At 32.4% G+C, this 14,565-nt stretch overlaps 1 protein-coding gene across 1 annotated transcript; it reads left to right on the top strand.

The window, feature by feature from the left end:
- Positions 1 to 1,082: 1,082 nt before the first annotated feature.
- On the top strand, positions 1,083 to 3,577 carry LOC133879867 (WAT1-related protein At5g07050). Its single transcript, XM_062318663.1, has 7 exons — positions 1,083 to 1,395; positions 1,533 to 1,595; positions 1,817 to 1,933; positions 2,039 to 2,291; positions 2,515 to 2,676; positions 2,788 to 2,939; positions 3,068 to 3,577. The coding sequence occupies exons 1-7, from the start codon at positions 1,193 to 1,195 to the stop codon at positions 3,300 to 3,302; spliced, it is 1,185 nt and encodes a 394-aa protein (XP_062174647.1). The 5' UTR covers positions 1,083 to 1,192; the 3' UTR covers positions 3,303 to 3,577.
- Positions 3,578 to 14,565: the final 10,988 nt, after the last annotated feature.

Below are 14,565 nucleotides of genomic sequence, written 5' to 3'. Positions count from 1 at the left end.
TTCTGATATCATGTTTTGGGTTAGTGCTATGTATAATACCTTTCATGTTCTAATAAACTCTATCTCAGAAAAATAAGTGGTTTCAAAGATTTTTGGATCTTTCAAAAGAATATTTGGGCCGGTTAATTAATCTTTTTGTGTGAGAAGTTGGTATAATTAAGGAGATTCTTGTAGTACTTCTCCATATCAAATTGGTTTGGTTTTTATTTTTGCTTGTGTGTGTGTATATATATATATATATATATATTAATTGCAATTGGATCAAGTATCACTTACAAATTGACATGACATATTATTTACGTATATTTAATTTATAATGCCATTCACTAAATAATTAAATTTATCTATTAAATTTTTTTTGTTTAATTTTTTTCAACTACGTGACACTCATAGGACCAAACTATCATATGAATTTGTAAGAAAATTGTAGTACTCCAAGCATTTCCTAAAAAAAATGAATTAGTGGTATAAAGTACATAAATAAAACCATTAGTATATAATAGTGGTTCAGTAGCCTCAAAGTAATTTCAACGTGGTTAGACAAGTATTAGGATGAGGTTCGAATCCTCTGACGAAAATCTCCGAACCTAATTAGTATTAGCTACCTTTTGTCCCCTCCTCTCATTTTGAATAGAACTTTTTTCTATAGTACTATTACATATATAACCTTTTTTTCTTTTCTTTTCCTAAAAGAGGAATTGAAAGGTAAGAAGGGGGTGGTACGTGGCATGGCACCTATATACCACCCGTCGGCCCCAAGAATATTAATATATACAACACCTAACTTTAATTTTTTTCAAATGAATAGAATACACAACTTTAATCTATAAAAAATACAGAGAATTTGAATGATATGCTCATATGCACCACAAATATATATATATTATGGCATGCTCACCAATTTTCTTTTTTACATGTGGATATGATCAAATATAAATTTGCTGATACGACTCCAACAAATTACTAGTGGTCAATTTTTTTCCAATAGAATATCATTTTCTGCAAAAGTATGATCATATATATACATTAGATATGAACAGTTCCCTCAACACTAATATAAATATGAGCGAGTGTTTCCATACTTTCTACTAGGAAGAAACACAATATCCTCTTCAGGTGTTCTTCCTCTCTAGTACTCTTCCTTGCTCTTTCTCAGTTGTTGATCATTTCCTTTCTTCTTTCCCAAGCAAAAATGGAGAAGTTCAGATGCTGCAGCAACTTCCTTGAGAGCTCAAAACCCTACTTTGCCATGATCTCTTTGCAGTTCGGCTACGCTGGCATGAATATCATCAGTAAGGTTTCCCTTAACAGAGGGATGAGCCACTATGTGTTGGTGGTTTACCGCCATGCCTTTGCCACCGCTGTCATCGCTCCTTTTGCTTTAGTTCTTGAGAGGTTTGTGTGATAGACAGTCGTATAGTAGTCTAGTAAATAACTTTTTATTATTATGATTATTATTACGACGTTTTAAGATCTGGTTGAAGGAAGCTTTGACAAATTATGACACATGAATGTCCGTTGCAATATTCCAGGAAAAAGCAACCGAGGATTACATTTCCAGTTTTCATGCAGATTTTTGCCCTTGCCCTTCTTGGGTTAGTCCTACCATGCCATGCTCTCTCTCTTTCTCTTTTTTTTTTTTTTTTTTTTTGTTAGCCGGATATCCGGGGCTTTGCTTCGACTACATCTCTGAGACACAGTGCAAATTAGACCCGATGGTCATAAAGCACCAGGGTCAAGTGACTTAACATAACTCGAGCCAACCGCTACATATAATGTCACGACTCTATCTAATAATTCTGATGGTGTTTGATAGGCCGGTGATTGATCAGAACTTCTATTATGCCGGGCTGAAATTCACATCACCAACTTTCTCATGTGCAATAAGCAACATGCTCCCTGCCATGACTTTTGTAATGGCTGTCATATTCCGGTATGCAATATATAGCAACCAAAACCATCATAATTAATTATCAAATTATGTCCCATTTATATGAATTAATTTGGCTAATTAAGTAAACTGATCATGTTTATCAAGGATGGAGAAGATAGACCTGAAGAAAACTCGGTGCCAAGCAAAGATTTTGGGAACTGCAGTGACAGTAGCTGGGGCTATGTTGATGACTCTGTACAAAGGGCCCCTTGTGGAGTTGGTGTGGTCGAAGCACGTCCATTCTGGTAAACCCTATGAGACAACTTCCTCGGGAAGCACTTATGACAAGGACTTCATCAAGGGTACCATGTTCCTTATCATTGCCACCCTTGCCTGGGCTGGTCTTTTTGTTTTACAAGTAAGTGATCATGCAAAAAGGAAGAAGGAAATTATAGAAGCTCTTTCCTGCTTTTAGAAATGCTATAATTTCCTAGACAGCTATACGACTGCCAAACATAATTCTTGCTGATATTCACTGCATGTATGGCAGTTGTATAATAAATCTATTACTCACTTTTTGTTTATTTTAGAGAAAAATTTATAATAGTGTTTTTTTTTTTTTGTGACTTTTTCATGAACAGGCTCATGCGTTGAAGACATACAGGAACCATCAGCTGTCTCTTACATCTCTGGTGTGCTTTGTGGGCACTCTACAGGCCATTGCTGTCACCTTTGTCATGGAACACAAACCCTCTGCATGGAAAATTGGCTTTGACATGAGACTCCTTGCCGCTGCCTATGCTGTAAGATTATGTTTCTGCGTGTGATGATAGCATAGATATGGCCGACGTTTTTTTTACTGATAGTTACGTTGTGTTTGTGAGTGTTAATCTTTTATGAATTCCGCACTGCAGGGAATCGTTACATCAAGCATTTCATACTATGTCCAAGGGCTAGTGATAAAGAAAAAAGGACCTGTCTTTGCAACTGCTTTTAGCCCCTTGATGATGATAATTGTTGCCGTAATGGGCTCCTTCATCCTGGCAGAAAAGATTTTCCTTGGAGGGTAATTTAATAGCTACCCTCTTTTTCAATTCTTGCATGTATGTGCATGTATATATGCATGCATGCATGAGTATATATATAAACCTTATTCTCTCCAATAGTAGCACTCATTATTCTCCTTTTCTGCAGTATTCTTGGTTCTGTCTTGATTGTTGTGGGGCTCTACTCAGTCCTATGGGGAAAGCACAAAGAGAGCAAGGAGAATAAAGAAGAGGAGATACCAGATGCTATAAAGGGTGCTCATCAAGTCAATGGCAATGGAGTTTCAGGAAATGTTGAAGATATTGAAGCTAATGGAAATATTCAAATGGGAAAGGGAGAAGCTGAGAACAAAGGAGCAGCTGCTTTCTCCTGCTGCCATTAATTAATATAATTAGCATCTCTATTTCCAGAACCCCCCATTGAAGCCAGCCAAGAGATCACAAAAGCAATATCACAGGAACGGATGGATGGGGATGGGCTTTTTTGTCTTTGCATCCCCTGTTTTGTCGTCCTTTTTTTTGTTCTTCCTTTCCAAAGTTATAATATAATTGGAGTTTGGGGACTGCTGTTTGTAATATAATTATAATAATATTAATGATAATAATAAACAAAGACTTTGATCTATATAAGAATCCTTCTTGGGTAGTTTCCTCTTTATCTGATCACTGAATAACTTTCGGAATTTTGCTAGCTATGTACGTATATTTTAGCTGCTGACGTCTGATTCAGATTCCACTGACATCGATGGTGCTTGTGGTTGACATATATTCATGATATTGCGGTTTGCTAATGTTGTCAGAATCCTTCTATTTCTGCATCTGATGCATGCCTCCATATTCCTTGGCGGTAGATTCATATATATATATATATATATATATATATATATATATAACAACAAGAACAGAGTGTCAAGATTCTATATATATATATAAATAGACTTATATGTGCTGTATTGGGGTGATGGGGATCGATGAGTAGTTAAATCACCATCGTTGATTCTATTCTGCAGAATAAAGGGCTGTTGATGAGAAGGATACTTTGATAGAGATAAAATAGTGGACATTGCGTATATATATATATATATATATAACAAGTTAATTTGGTTGAAAAATATCAACAATTAATATTATGATACCCCAATTGTAATTAGATTATAATTAAGGACTTTTTGAAGTATTGTGCTGATATGATTAATGTGCCTAGCCTCTAAGTAATACCTGTTATTAAGATTAATTTGAAGCTATTTCTTCATAATATATTTCTAACAATTATCTTATATATATATATATATATATATATATATATATATATAGAGAGAGAGAGAGAGAGAGAGAGAGAGAGAGAGAGAGAGAGAGAGAGAGAGAGAGACACACACACACACACACACACAATCGAGAAAGATTTTAAGGTTCAATCCAAAATCCCATTGGCAGTCTAATAATGAGGAAGGTGGGTGGGTTTGGGATCGGAGCACAGTCTAATCCTTTGCATGTGAGGCAGGACAATCATTCTATTAAGACCTTGAAGCCAAACTTGGATTAATCATTAAACAAATTGACCTCGACTAAAATTTGTCCTACTTGATTTTAGTGTCTCTTGATTACTGCAAACTAATTCCTTATAAACTGAAGTGATGACACTCACAGTGTTAGCGAGTAAAATTTGGATTGCCGCACGGCATTTATCATATTTACAAACTGATGTAACCGTCTATATATATGACACTTATTACATCAGTTATTAAAATTACTTATAGAGTATATAATAATTATTTAAAAAAAAAAAAAAAAATAGAACCTTAAGCAAGTTTGAATTCATGAAAGGGCTCATACTCTCCTACTCACTAAGTAGTATTGCATGCATTCATGCAGGAGACTCTGAGATCGAGAGCCAGAATATGTATGAGTTAGTTTGGTAAACTTTGGATTTCTAGGGCTAGACAATTAATAAAGAGATCCAATCACCTTCATTTTCATATTCTGATGATAACAAAATAAATATATCGTTAAGTATTACATATATATCGATCTGCATTAAGCCGATCGATAGTTGATATCTTGTTCTGTCTGTAATTAAATATGCAAAAGCGAATCATTTTTGGATTGTATTGCACATATATATATATATATATATATATATATATCAGCTGTCACCTCTTCATGAATGGGGTTAGGTAATTGTGTCCTTTTATTTGCATAGTTTAAAATCCAGAAAAGAATATGTTTTTCTTTCAGAAAATAATTAATTTTATCACAAAATGATGTGGAGCATGCATGTGTTATATATATCCTTAAACCCCATATAATATAATCTAGAGTCGAAAAGAAAGAGAAATAGAAAATCAAGACACAGAGATTTAATTACGTGGTTCGAAAATGTGCCTACATCCACAAGAGTGCGGCTATATTTCAATATATGATTTCGAGTTACTTCATAACATACTTATAAGAAAACCTTAATTGTACGTCGCTTCGCTCCGCCACCTGGCCACTATACTGGTATTTTAGTATTACTCTCTATGTTTGAGAGAATATGAGCCACTTGTTCCAACATAATAGATATTTGTGACATGTATTAATTGGATTTCTCCGGCCAATAATGACCCAAGTTGTACGTATTTTGCGTCATATATGTCATAGACACTCGAATAGAATTCTCTCCATTTCAAGTAAAATGGAGACTTTCCATTTTAAATGACATGAAAACATATACTATTAGATCTGAACCGTGAAATGAATCTCCTGTCACGTCAACAGTGTGTGATAAGTATATGAATTAGATGACCTTAATTATGAATCGTCTACTTTCCGACAATTTTTTTTATGATTCAAATTCCAAATTATAAGTTGGTACCATAGGATATGTACTAACAATCTTCTCTTTTTGAAACAAATTAGGAGAATCCAAATAACATGCATGCATATAGAATAGCTTGAAGTGGGCTAGTTGCATTAATTCCTTATTAGAAAAGAATAACGGCAATAGCCATCTTTGAATCTCAACATATTTCACTTTAATTTAGTTGGGCAAAGATCATCGATCTTATTCTCTAGCTCCTTGCACAATTTGAATGACAAGCATCTTAATAATTAATTAATTCTTATGCAAAAAAGGGGGTTAGTTTTGAAGTTCTTGCTTTAATTAATTAATTATTCTTATACAAAAAAAAAAAAAAAAAAAGTCAGTTTTGAAATTCTTGCTTAGGGGTATGAAAGCATAATCTAGTTCATATATATTAAGCAATCTTTGGAATCTCATGCAAATAGTGAAGCTAGCCGCCCATGTAGTCTCTTAATTAATTTTGAATTCATAATCGTGCTTCACATCATTTCTCACAACAGCCCCACAACAAGTTGACGTGGCTGGTAATATTTTATTATTTTTTTACAAAAAGAAAACAAAACAAAACAAAAAAATAATAAAAACAACAACAAAAATATGGGGAATATTACATTTGTTAGTGGTGGCCACAAAGGTTAATGTCGGCTGTCTAATTAATGTTGTCATTTCAGCTATTAATTGTTGAAAAAATGCTTTAGTACGTCATTAAAAATTTTAAAAATAGAGGAAACTTCACTTATTTTCCGATGTTTCCACATTATTGCAATTATTATATTCTTAAAGTTTAAAAAGTTGCAATGTCATATTCTCGTGTTTAAAAATCTTGCAATGTTACTCATTTGTTATGATTTTTTTGTTAAATCCTAATAAAGGACGCCAAAATGCTCCCAAAAAAAAAAAAAATGCTTCACAGCTTACCCACGACCAGCCGTGGGTCAAGCATTTTTTTTGAAAAGAATAAATAAATTATTTAATTAGGGTACCTAATTTTGTATTTTTAAAGTTTTACAGAGATATAAGAGAAATTTCACCTATTAACTATTTGATTTAATCCTAAATCTTAACGGTAAGGATGGCATTGATTCTTCTAATATATTGAAACTAAAAGTATATTCTCAATATATAAGAAGATATTGATGATGATTAAGGAAACTTCTATACATATGAACTCTATATAACATGAAGAATAAGGCATCTCTAGACTTTAATCCAGATTAAGATATATATATAAATTAAATAGATACGAATAATAGAACCTTGATGATGAGTGAAAAAAGAAGGATATCAAGAAACAAACCGGCCAAGGAAAGGGAGTTTCGTTTCACATCTCCTAAAATTTAGAATATATTTATATTATATATTAATATAATACAAATGTAACATTCTCTGACGACTACAAGCACAAAAAATAAAGGTTAATCTAGAAGGACATCCATGACATTAATTAATTAAAGACAATCATCTAATTAAGCATTAGCAAAATGATATCATGAGAATAGCATAATTAATAACAATAGAAATATGGGAAATGCATAATTAAATTAATTAAAAGTTGGAAAATGCATGCTTTTCTCAACAACAACAAAAAAAAATCTCTTATAAATTTCATATGAATGACGAATTCAAGAAATTAAGTCTTTTAATTTATCAAGACACATGTAAATCAATTTACTTAATACTCTTCCCTATCATTATCAATTAGTATATATAGCATTACTTTTTTTATTTGGTCTAGCTAGCTAGCCGGAGGTTCATAGATAGTATTGTTAAATTATACTTATTTCAAAAATCTAAGTTTATAAAAAATGATGAATTTAATTATTTAGTTAATACTTATCAAATGAATAATGCTACCATTTACACTCATTAATTTAATCATCACACTAGTTTTACAACGGTTGATGTAGCTAGAGCCCCTTTTTTTTTTCTTTTTTTAACGAAAGATCTGAGTATTTCATTAATCAAAGATCAAGTGCGAGCATAAAGTTTTTACATCACAAACATATATAAAATTCTATAAAATCATAACCATGATGTAGCATATTTTAAATGTCTTCTTATATCAACTAAAAAGACGATATATTAACCGGTGTGAAATGTGTGCAATACTCTTTCTAAAACCAATGCCTTTAGCATCATCTTTTTGCTTTTTTAGTTATATATATTTATATTGCCCCCCTAGGTTTACATGCCCATGCAAAAATGACATTTTTATTATTATTATTATTATTATTATTATTATTTAACATTATTAGTTAAGAAAGATTCAAAAATAAAATAAAATAATAAAATAGTATACCAACCGAATCTGAAGTAAACAAATCCTTTGTTTCTTCTTCTTCTTCTTTTTTGGTAGGGTCGTCGATCGTCCAAATTCATTGATGAGAGCCATCAGCCAAGTTGGAAACACTAAAGTCACAGCCTAGTGCGGCTCACACTCATCAAATGACAAATAAACAAATGATGACACACATCCAATTGTGATACTCGATTCAGGACACATAAACAGCTTTGAGGGAAACAACTACGTTGGTGCTTTGTTTTTGCGACAACGATTGTCGATCCTCCGCATATTTTTCTTCCCCCACCCCCCCGACCCAAGAGCCGCCTCCGTCCCGACTATCATTTTATACCAAATCGCAGAAAATAGATTGTCTTAGTGGTGATCGATTTAATATGGCCGTGTCAGAGTCAAAGATCTTCTTGTATTTAAACCTTGATTCCGTCATTTACTTTCTGTTTCAATTAAATATTCCACGTGTTTTGCAGACCAAAACGCTTAACTCCGTCTTTAAAAACCGTACTTTTCAAAATCGCAAACCCAAACGGATCTTAAGAGTACGATTTTTGTATCACACGTTTGAGAGTGTGTTTTTTAAAATTAACATGTAAAAATATGTGTTTTGAAATCGCAAACTCATACGAACCCTAAACGGATAATGAGAAAAGCATATAAAAAGGAAAAATACATATTCTTCTTGTATTTGAACCTTGATTCCGTCATTTACTTTCTGTTTCAATTAAATATTCCACGTGTTTTGTAGACCAAAACGCTTAACTCCGTCTTTAAAAACCGTACTTTTCAAAATCGCAAACCCAAACAGATCTTAAGAGTGCGATTTTTGTATCATACGTTTGAGAGTGTGTTTTTCAAAATTAATATGTAAAAATATGTGTTTTGAAATCGCAAACTCATACGAACCCTATACGGATAATGAGAAAAGCATATAAAAAGGAAAAATACATATTCTTCTTGTATTTGAACCTTGATTCCGTCATTTACTTTCTGTTTCAATTAAATATTTTACGTGTTTTGCAAACCAAAACGCTTAACTCCGTCTTTAAAAATCGTACTTTTCGAACTCGTAAACCCAAACGGATTTTAAGAATGCGATTTTTGTATCGTTTGAGAGTGCGTTTTTAAAATTAACATGTAAAAATATGTGTTTTGAAATCGCAAACTCTAATAAACCCTAAACGGATAATGAGAAAAGCATACAGAAAGGAAAAATAGTTTTTTTTTTTAAAAAGGAGGCATATAAAAAATAAAAAAATAAAAACAATGGTAATCTGCATGGATAGCACTAGGGTGAGTTGTGCTTAATCATGGAATATTAATGAATGTCGATTCTCCACATTTGTATTTCCCCCCACTTTGATGCTAATTCTAAGCACTTAATTTGTAGGAGCCACTACAGTTAAAAACATGGAGATCGACACTACCAGTACCCACCCAATCACCCCTGTTCTTTGTTTGGACGTACCATTCCCCATTAATCTATTATTTTAATATTGCTTTCTTTTTAAGAAAAAATAATTATTTAATTTGCAGTTCTTGGTATCCTCTTGTGTTATTCCTAGAAGATACCAATATCATTTCTTCACGGCATATATCACTAATCTAAGCTTTATGTTGGATGTTGATTATATTGATTATATTATTAATTGGTTTTATTTTCCAAGAGGGTGTTGATCTCATGGGAGACAATTTGTAGAGGGAGTAAAAAGGTTGTTTAAAAAACCCACATCCTTTTATAGATGGAATGGCACCTCTTTACAAACACGTGAATCTGGTTACCCAGTAATCTGTGTTAAAGTATATCAGAAGATTAAGAATTCAAGTTACAGTTGAAGACTATCACTTAGCTAGTCATAGTTGAAGATCGACTATGCCCGCAATTGAATTCTAAAACTTAGTCACAAATAATTAGTTGTACAAATAGAAACTTGTATTATTGTAAACATCACTCAAAGAAATAATAGCAAAACGTAATCATAGACCGAACCACGTAATTTTTTGTGTTTATTTATTATTCCGCATTATATTATATTTCACTCTATTCACCATTAACAAGCATTTCTCTAGAAAACTTATCACCAAACGTCGAAAGTTATCATGTGTAAGGATTTGTGTGTGACACGTGTCGTTATATAAATATTGGATCTATCGTGGAGGTACCAACAAAATTCGTCAAGATTTTGGACAGAAGTTGATAATATAGACTTGTTTGTTATTTTTTGCATACAACAGTGAGCTCTTTGAATCAGTGTAATCACATGAACTGATTTTGCATTTTTTTTTACGGATACATTTTCTCTTAATTGTTCTAGAAGGTGAAAAAAAGCTAATGAGGAAAAAGAAATAATTGTAAAACTATAAAATTAACATCTAAGAAGTTCCTGCTCTACATCTATTCTCCATTTAGCTTAATGCATTGTCACCTAAAGTAGGAACTTATACCATCATACATCACTATCAAAAGGTTTGAAATTAATTAAACATCTTAATTAATTAATTAATGTTCTTTCAATTTGCTTGTTTTTTCCTCTTCTTTTTTCAGTTCTTTTTCTTTAACTAAAAATTATAATAATTAAAATATATCTTGCACAGAGATTGATTCGGTTTGGATGCTGATTAATTTCACACACACACACACACACACATATATATATATATATATATATCCAATATTATTATTATAAATCTTTATTATTTGAGAGGAGGGAAAGCAGCCAATACCAATAATACTCAATAGTATATTGAGGTCATGAGGGTGACGAGGCACACTAACTCAAATAATTCCCATACAATATGTTTATTATTATTATTATTATTATTATTTTCTTTAAAAAATTATTTTTTCTTAATTCGTTGACATGCACCATTGGCAGTTAGGCACTACATGGATTAATTATCACTCAAAAGTTACTACTGATAATGACTCAAAAGTTATATGCCAAAACCATGAAATTATGAAATATATAGCTTATTCTAACGTTTTGCACCTCCAATCCTGATCAAGATTTCCTTTCTTTTACCCACTCTTTTGTTTTTTTTGGAAAAAGTCAAACAAAAACAAAAATATCCATGAGAGTTTCTTATAAAAAATAAAAAAAAGTTGGCTTAAAAGCCAGAAGAACCTAAACAAATGAGCGCGCGCCTACAGTGTAACGCTCCAATTGGTAATTAATTTCATGGTTCGTTTCTAAGTCTCATTCCACCCGAAATAAGACTTAGGGACCTCTACTCTTCAAAAAGAGAATATTACGCAACGGAAGCATGACATATTCTATAAACATTAATTACAACCAGAGTATCTAGTAAGAGTTATCACAATAATTGAAATCACATTATACAAATCATCAATATAAAATATCCAAACTTAAATCCTTAATACACAATCAAACCTCAAATTCTAAGCCTACAACATCACCCAAAAGTACTAATTACCATGAGCGATCTTCGAAATCCTTCAATCGGTCCTCAAGTATAACCGGATCAATATCACTACACCAAACGGCCACATCTGCTTCGAGGTTCATCTCAAGTCTAACATCTAAAGGTGGTCCAACTACTAAAAAAAAAAATGTTTCATAGGTCAAACAGATACAAGCATAAGTTCACGATTTAGTGAGTAATAATACATATGTTTTGACAGACTGACATATTATCATTTAGTGAACTCAGTTATTTATAAATCACATGCAGCAATGCAAGGTTACAGTTTATCATTTGATAATGCTATCATGCATACAGTATAGATATAATATATATTGTAATAAGATAATAATGTCATAGCTCAACACCATATGGTGTACCAAGATATTAACACATTCCTAGCAGGATTGGCGCTGTCCCGAGAGACTTGTAATACAATATTGGTGCCCCGCATATTGTACGATACCGTTCATCATTAGCAGCCCGACCGAGTCTGACCTCAAGTGGCTGATGTCACTAATTACGTCTGTCTATAGTGACCATCACTCAAGCATGGTTGCACCGATCTCAAAAACCATTAGATTCAAGACACACACACACACACACAAAAATTTAAAAAAAAAAAAAAAAAAAAAAAAAAAAAAAAAAAAAAATTGACCATAAGGTTAACCTGTATAGTGAGTCCATAATTGTTATCCCGCATGTATCGGTATACCCTGTCATATGATGCAATTTAATCTTCACCGTTTTTCATATACATGCTTTTATAAACTCAGCATTTTTATTATCCTGTCATTAATCACTTATTTTCACAAAATAAAGTTCACAGTAATCAAAAGTATATTTCATGTGAGTTGTTTAAATGCAAGTGTGGTACACAAAATAATCATGTTATGATGAAAAAATATAATAACAAGTATCCATGTGAGTTTTTACTCACTTGTATCGTAAAGCTCTACCGTAAAGTCTACTTGAGGCTCCACAATCTTGAAATCTGAAAATGACCTATCGTCGGTCATAATCCTAAGCCAAACAAGCCCTAAATCCTAAATAAGCTCAAAATAGGTTTTATGCCCATTGGTTGAACTTTCAAGCAAAATGGTCGAACGTTCGGCCTCGACATCGAACGTTCATCCAGTGAAGGGTCGAATGTTCACTGGACAAAAGTTCGATGATGGGGCAGAATCTCACTTCTAAACCTAAAATTCACAAAACCACATCTAAGTCCTAAGGTCTTAACATGATCCCTAACATAGTCATAAGCCTGAATAACACCTTCATGCAGAATTTAGTACATCAAATCTCATCAAAATACTAATCAAACACTAATCTAGTATTAAAACAAAAAACCAACTAAAGATACAAAACCATAAACTAGGACACGAAAATTAACTAAAAAACATAACAACAACTTAAGAAACAAGTTGAGTTAAGAATGTTATCTTATTGAAGAACAAGAACCAAGAGAATTCATTCTTTCTCTCCAAAATACTCTCTCACTCTTACTATAGGATCAAACTGAAGGAAGTGGCGGAAATGAGGTAAAAAGGGCAAGGGTAGGGAGTATTATAGGCTTGGGGCGTCTAAAGATAAGGATGAACTATTTTTACACATAATTGTAGAGCATCGAACATTCAGTCACTTTTGTCGAATGTTCGGTATAAAGTTTTATCCAAAGGTTTTAGATTATATCAAACGTTCGGTGGCCCCTGGTCAAACGTTCGATGTAAGCTGCTGTCTGAATAGTGACATACATCAGATCCTCGAACATTCGTGACGTAAGCTTCAAAAGTTTGGTGTACTATGATATCAAACATTCGGTAACCCTAATCGAATGTTCAGTCAGGATAGAAAATCAAAATTTACCTCTTCATCCAATCCTAATCCCTCATCAACACTGATTAAGGATTACCTAACCCTACTTAATATTCTAGGTATTACATACAAAAAGGCAAAAGAGCAACACAGCTCATAGTCTAGATGGTTTTAATGTTCACTTCTTTAAGAAGTCACATAATATCGTAGGTGAGGATGTCATTGCGACGGTGAGGATGTCCATTCGAGTAGGCTGCTTAGAGAGGTTAAGAGTGCGTTTGGGATTGCGATTTTATTGATAATAAGTGCGATTTTAAACCAAATCGTAGAACATAAATTATTTGAAAACTGCGTTTTTAAAAATTGTGATTTGAAAACGCAGAATTTTAAAGGCTAATTTGCGATTTTAAAAACTAAACTGCGATTTTGCCAAACGCTTCACTGGGTTTTAAAAAAAATCACTTTTTTTCAAATTGAGCATTTTAAAATTGTTGTTTTAAATCGTACTTTTTGAAATCACAAACTCAAACAGACCCTTAAGCTTATTTGATTTTTGTATGTAATTAATCTTTATACTTAATTATCTGCTTCCCCTGTTGTATTTAAGGAAGCTATTAATGGGGTCATTTCAAATCCATAACTTGATGGCAAAAGCTTTTATTTCTCAGTTTAATGAAATTGACATATTTACAACTGACCAATTACTCTTATTGCGCTAGAAAAGACACCACCATGTCAATCGGCCAAGTTAATTGTCCAACTTCCTAATTGTCATCTTTGACATGGTGATATCATGTATTCTAATTCAGGTGTTAACGCCTCCTTTCATGAACTTGACTGTTAAAATACAAATAATCCCCAAAAAAATAAATGAAATAAAAAATCCAAAAAAATAAAAGTTAGAAAAGTGAGAAGGGGGGGGGGGCCGATCCGGGGGCATTTTGGACATTTTTTGTTCATTCCGTTAGGATTTAATAAAAAAATTCTAACAGAGGGGGAGAGGGGTGATTGAAAGGAATTAATACATCGAACACCCACATTGTAAATTTTGATAGTTTGAAAGTAACGTTAAAAATAATAATAATAATAATAATAATAAAAAAAAAAAAAAAAAAGGTGAAGGGTAAGTGAGTAGGACCGGTCATTAATAACCTATTTCTCTTACATTATATCTCAAAGAGTAATACTAGAATTGATGTGACCTTTAAAATTACCATTGAAATTTTGATAACTAATATTGAATTTTGATCTATGTAAACAACAAAAAAAA

This window comes from Alnus glutinosa, chromosome 10 (genome assembly GCF_958979055.1).
Source record: "Alnus glutinosa chromosome 10, dhAlnGlut1.1, whole genome shotgun sequence".
NCBI lineage: Eukaryota > Viridiplantae > Streptophyta > Magnoliopsida > Fagales > Betulaceae > Alnus > Alnus glutinosa.
This window is presented reverse-complemented; position numbering and strand designations above follow the sequence as displayed.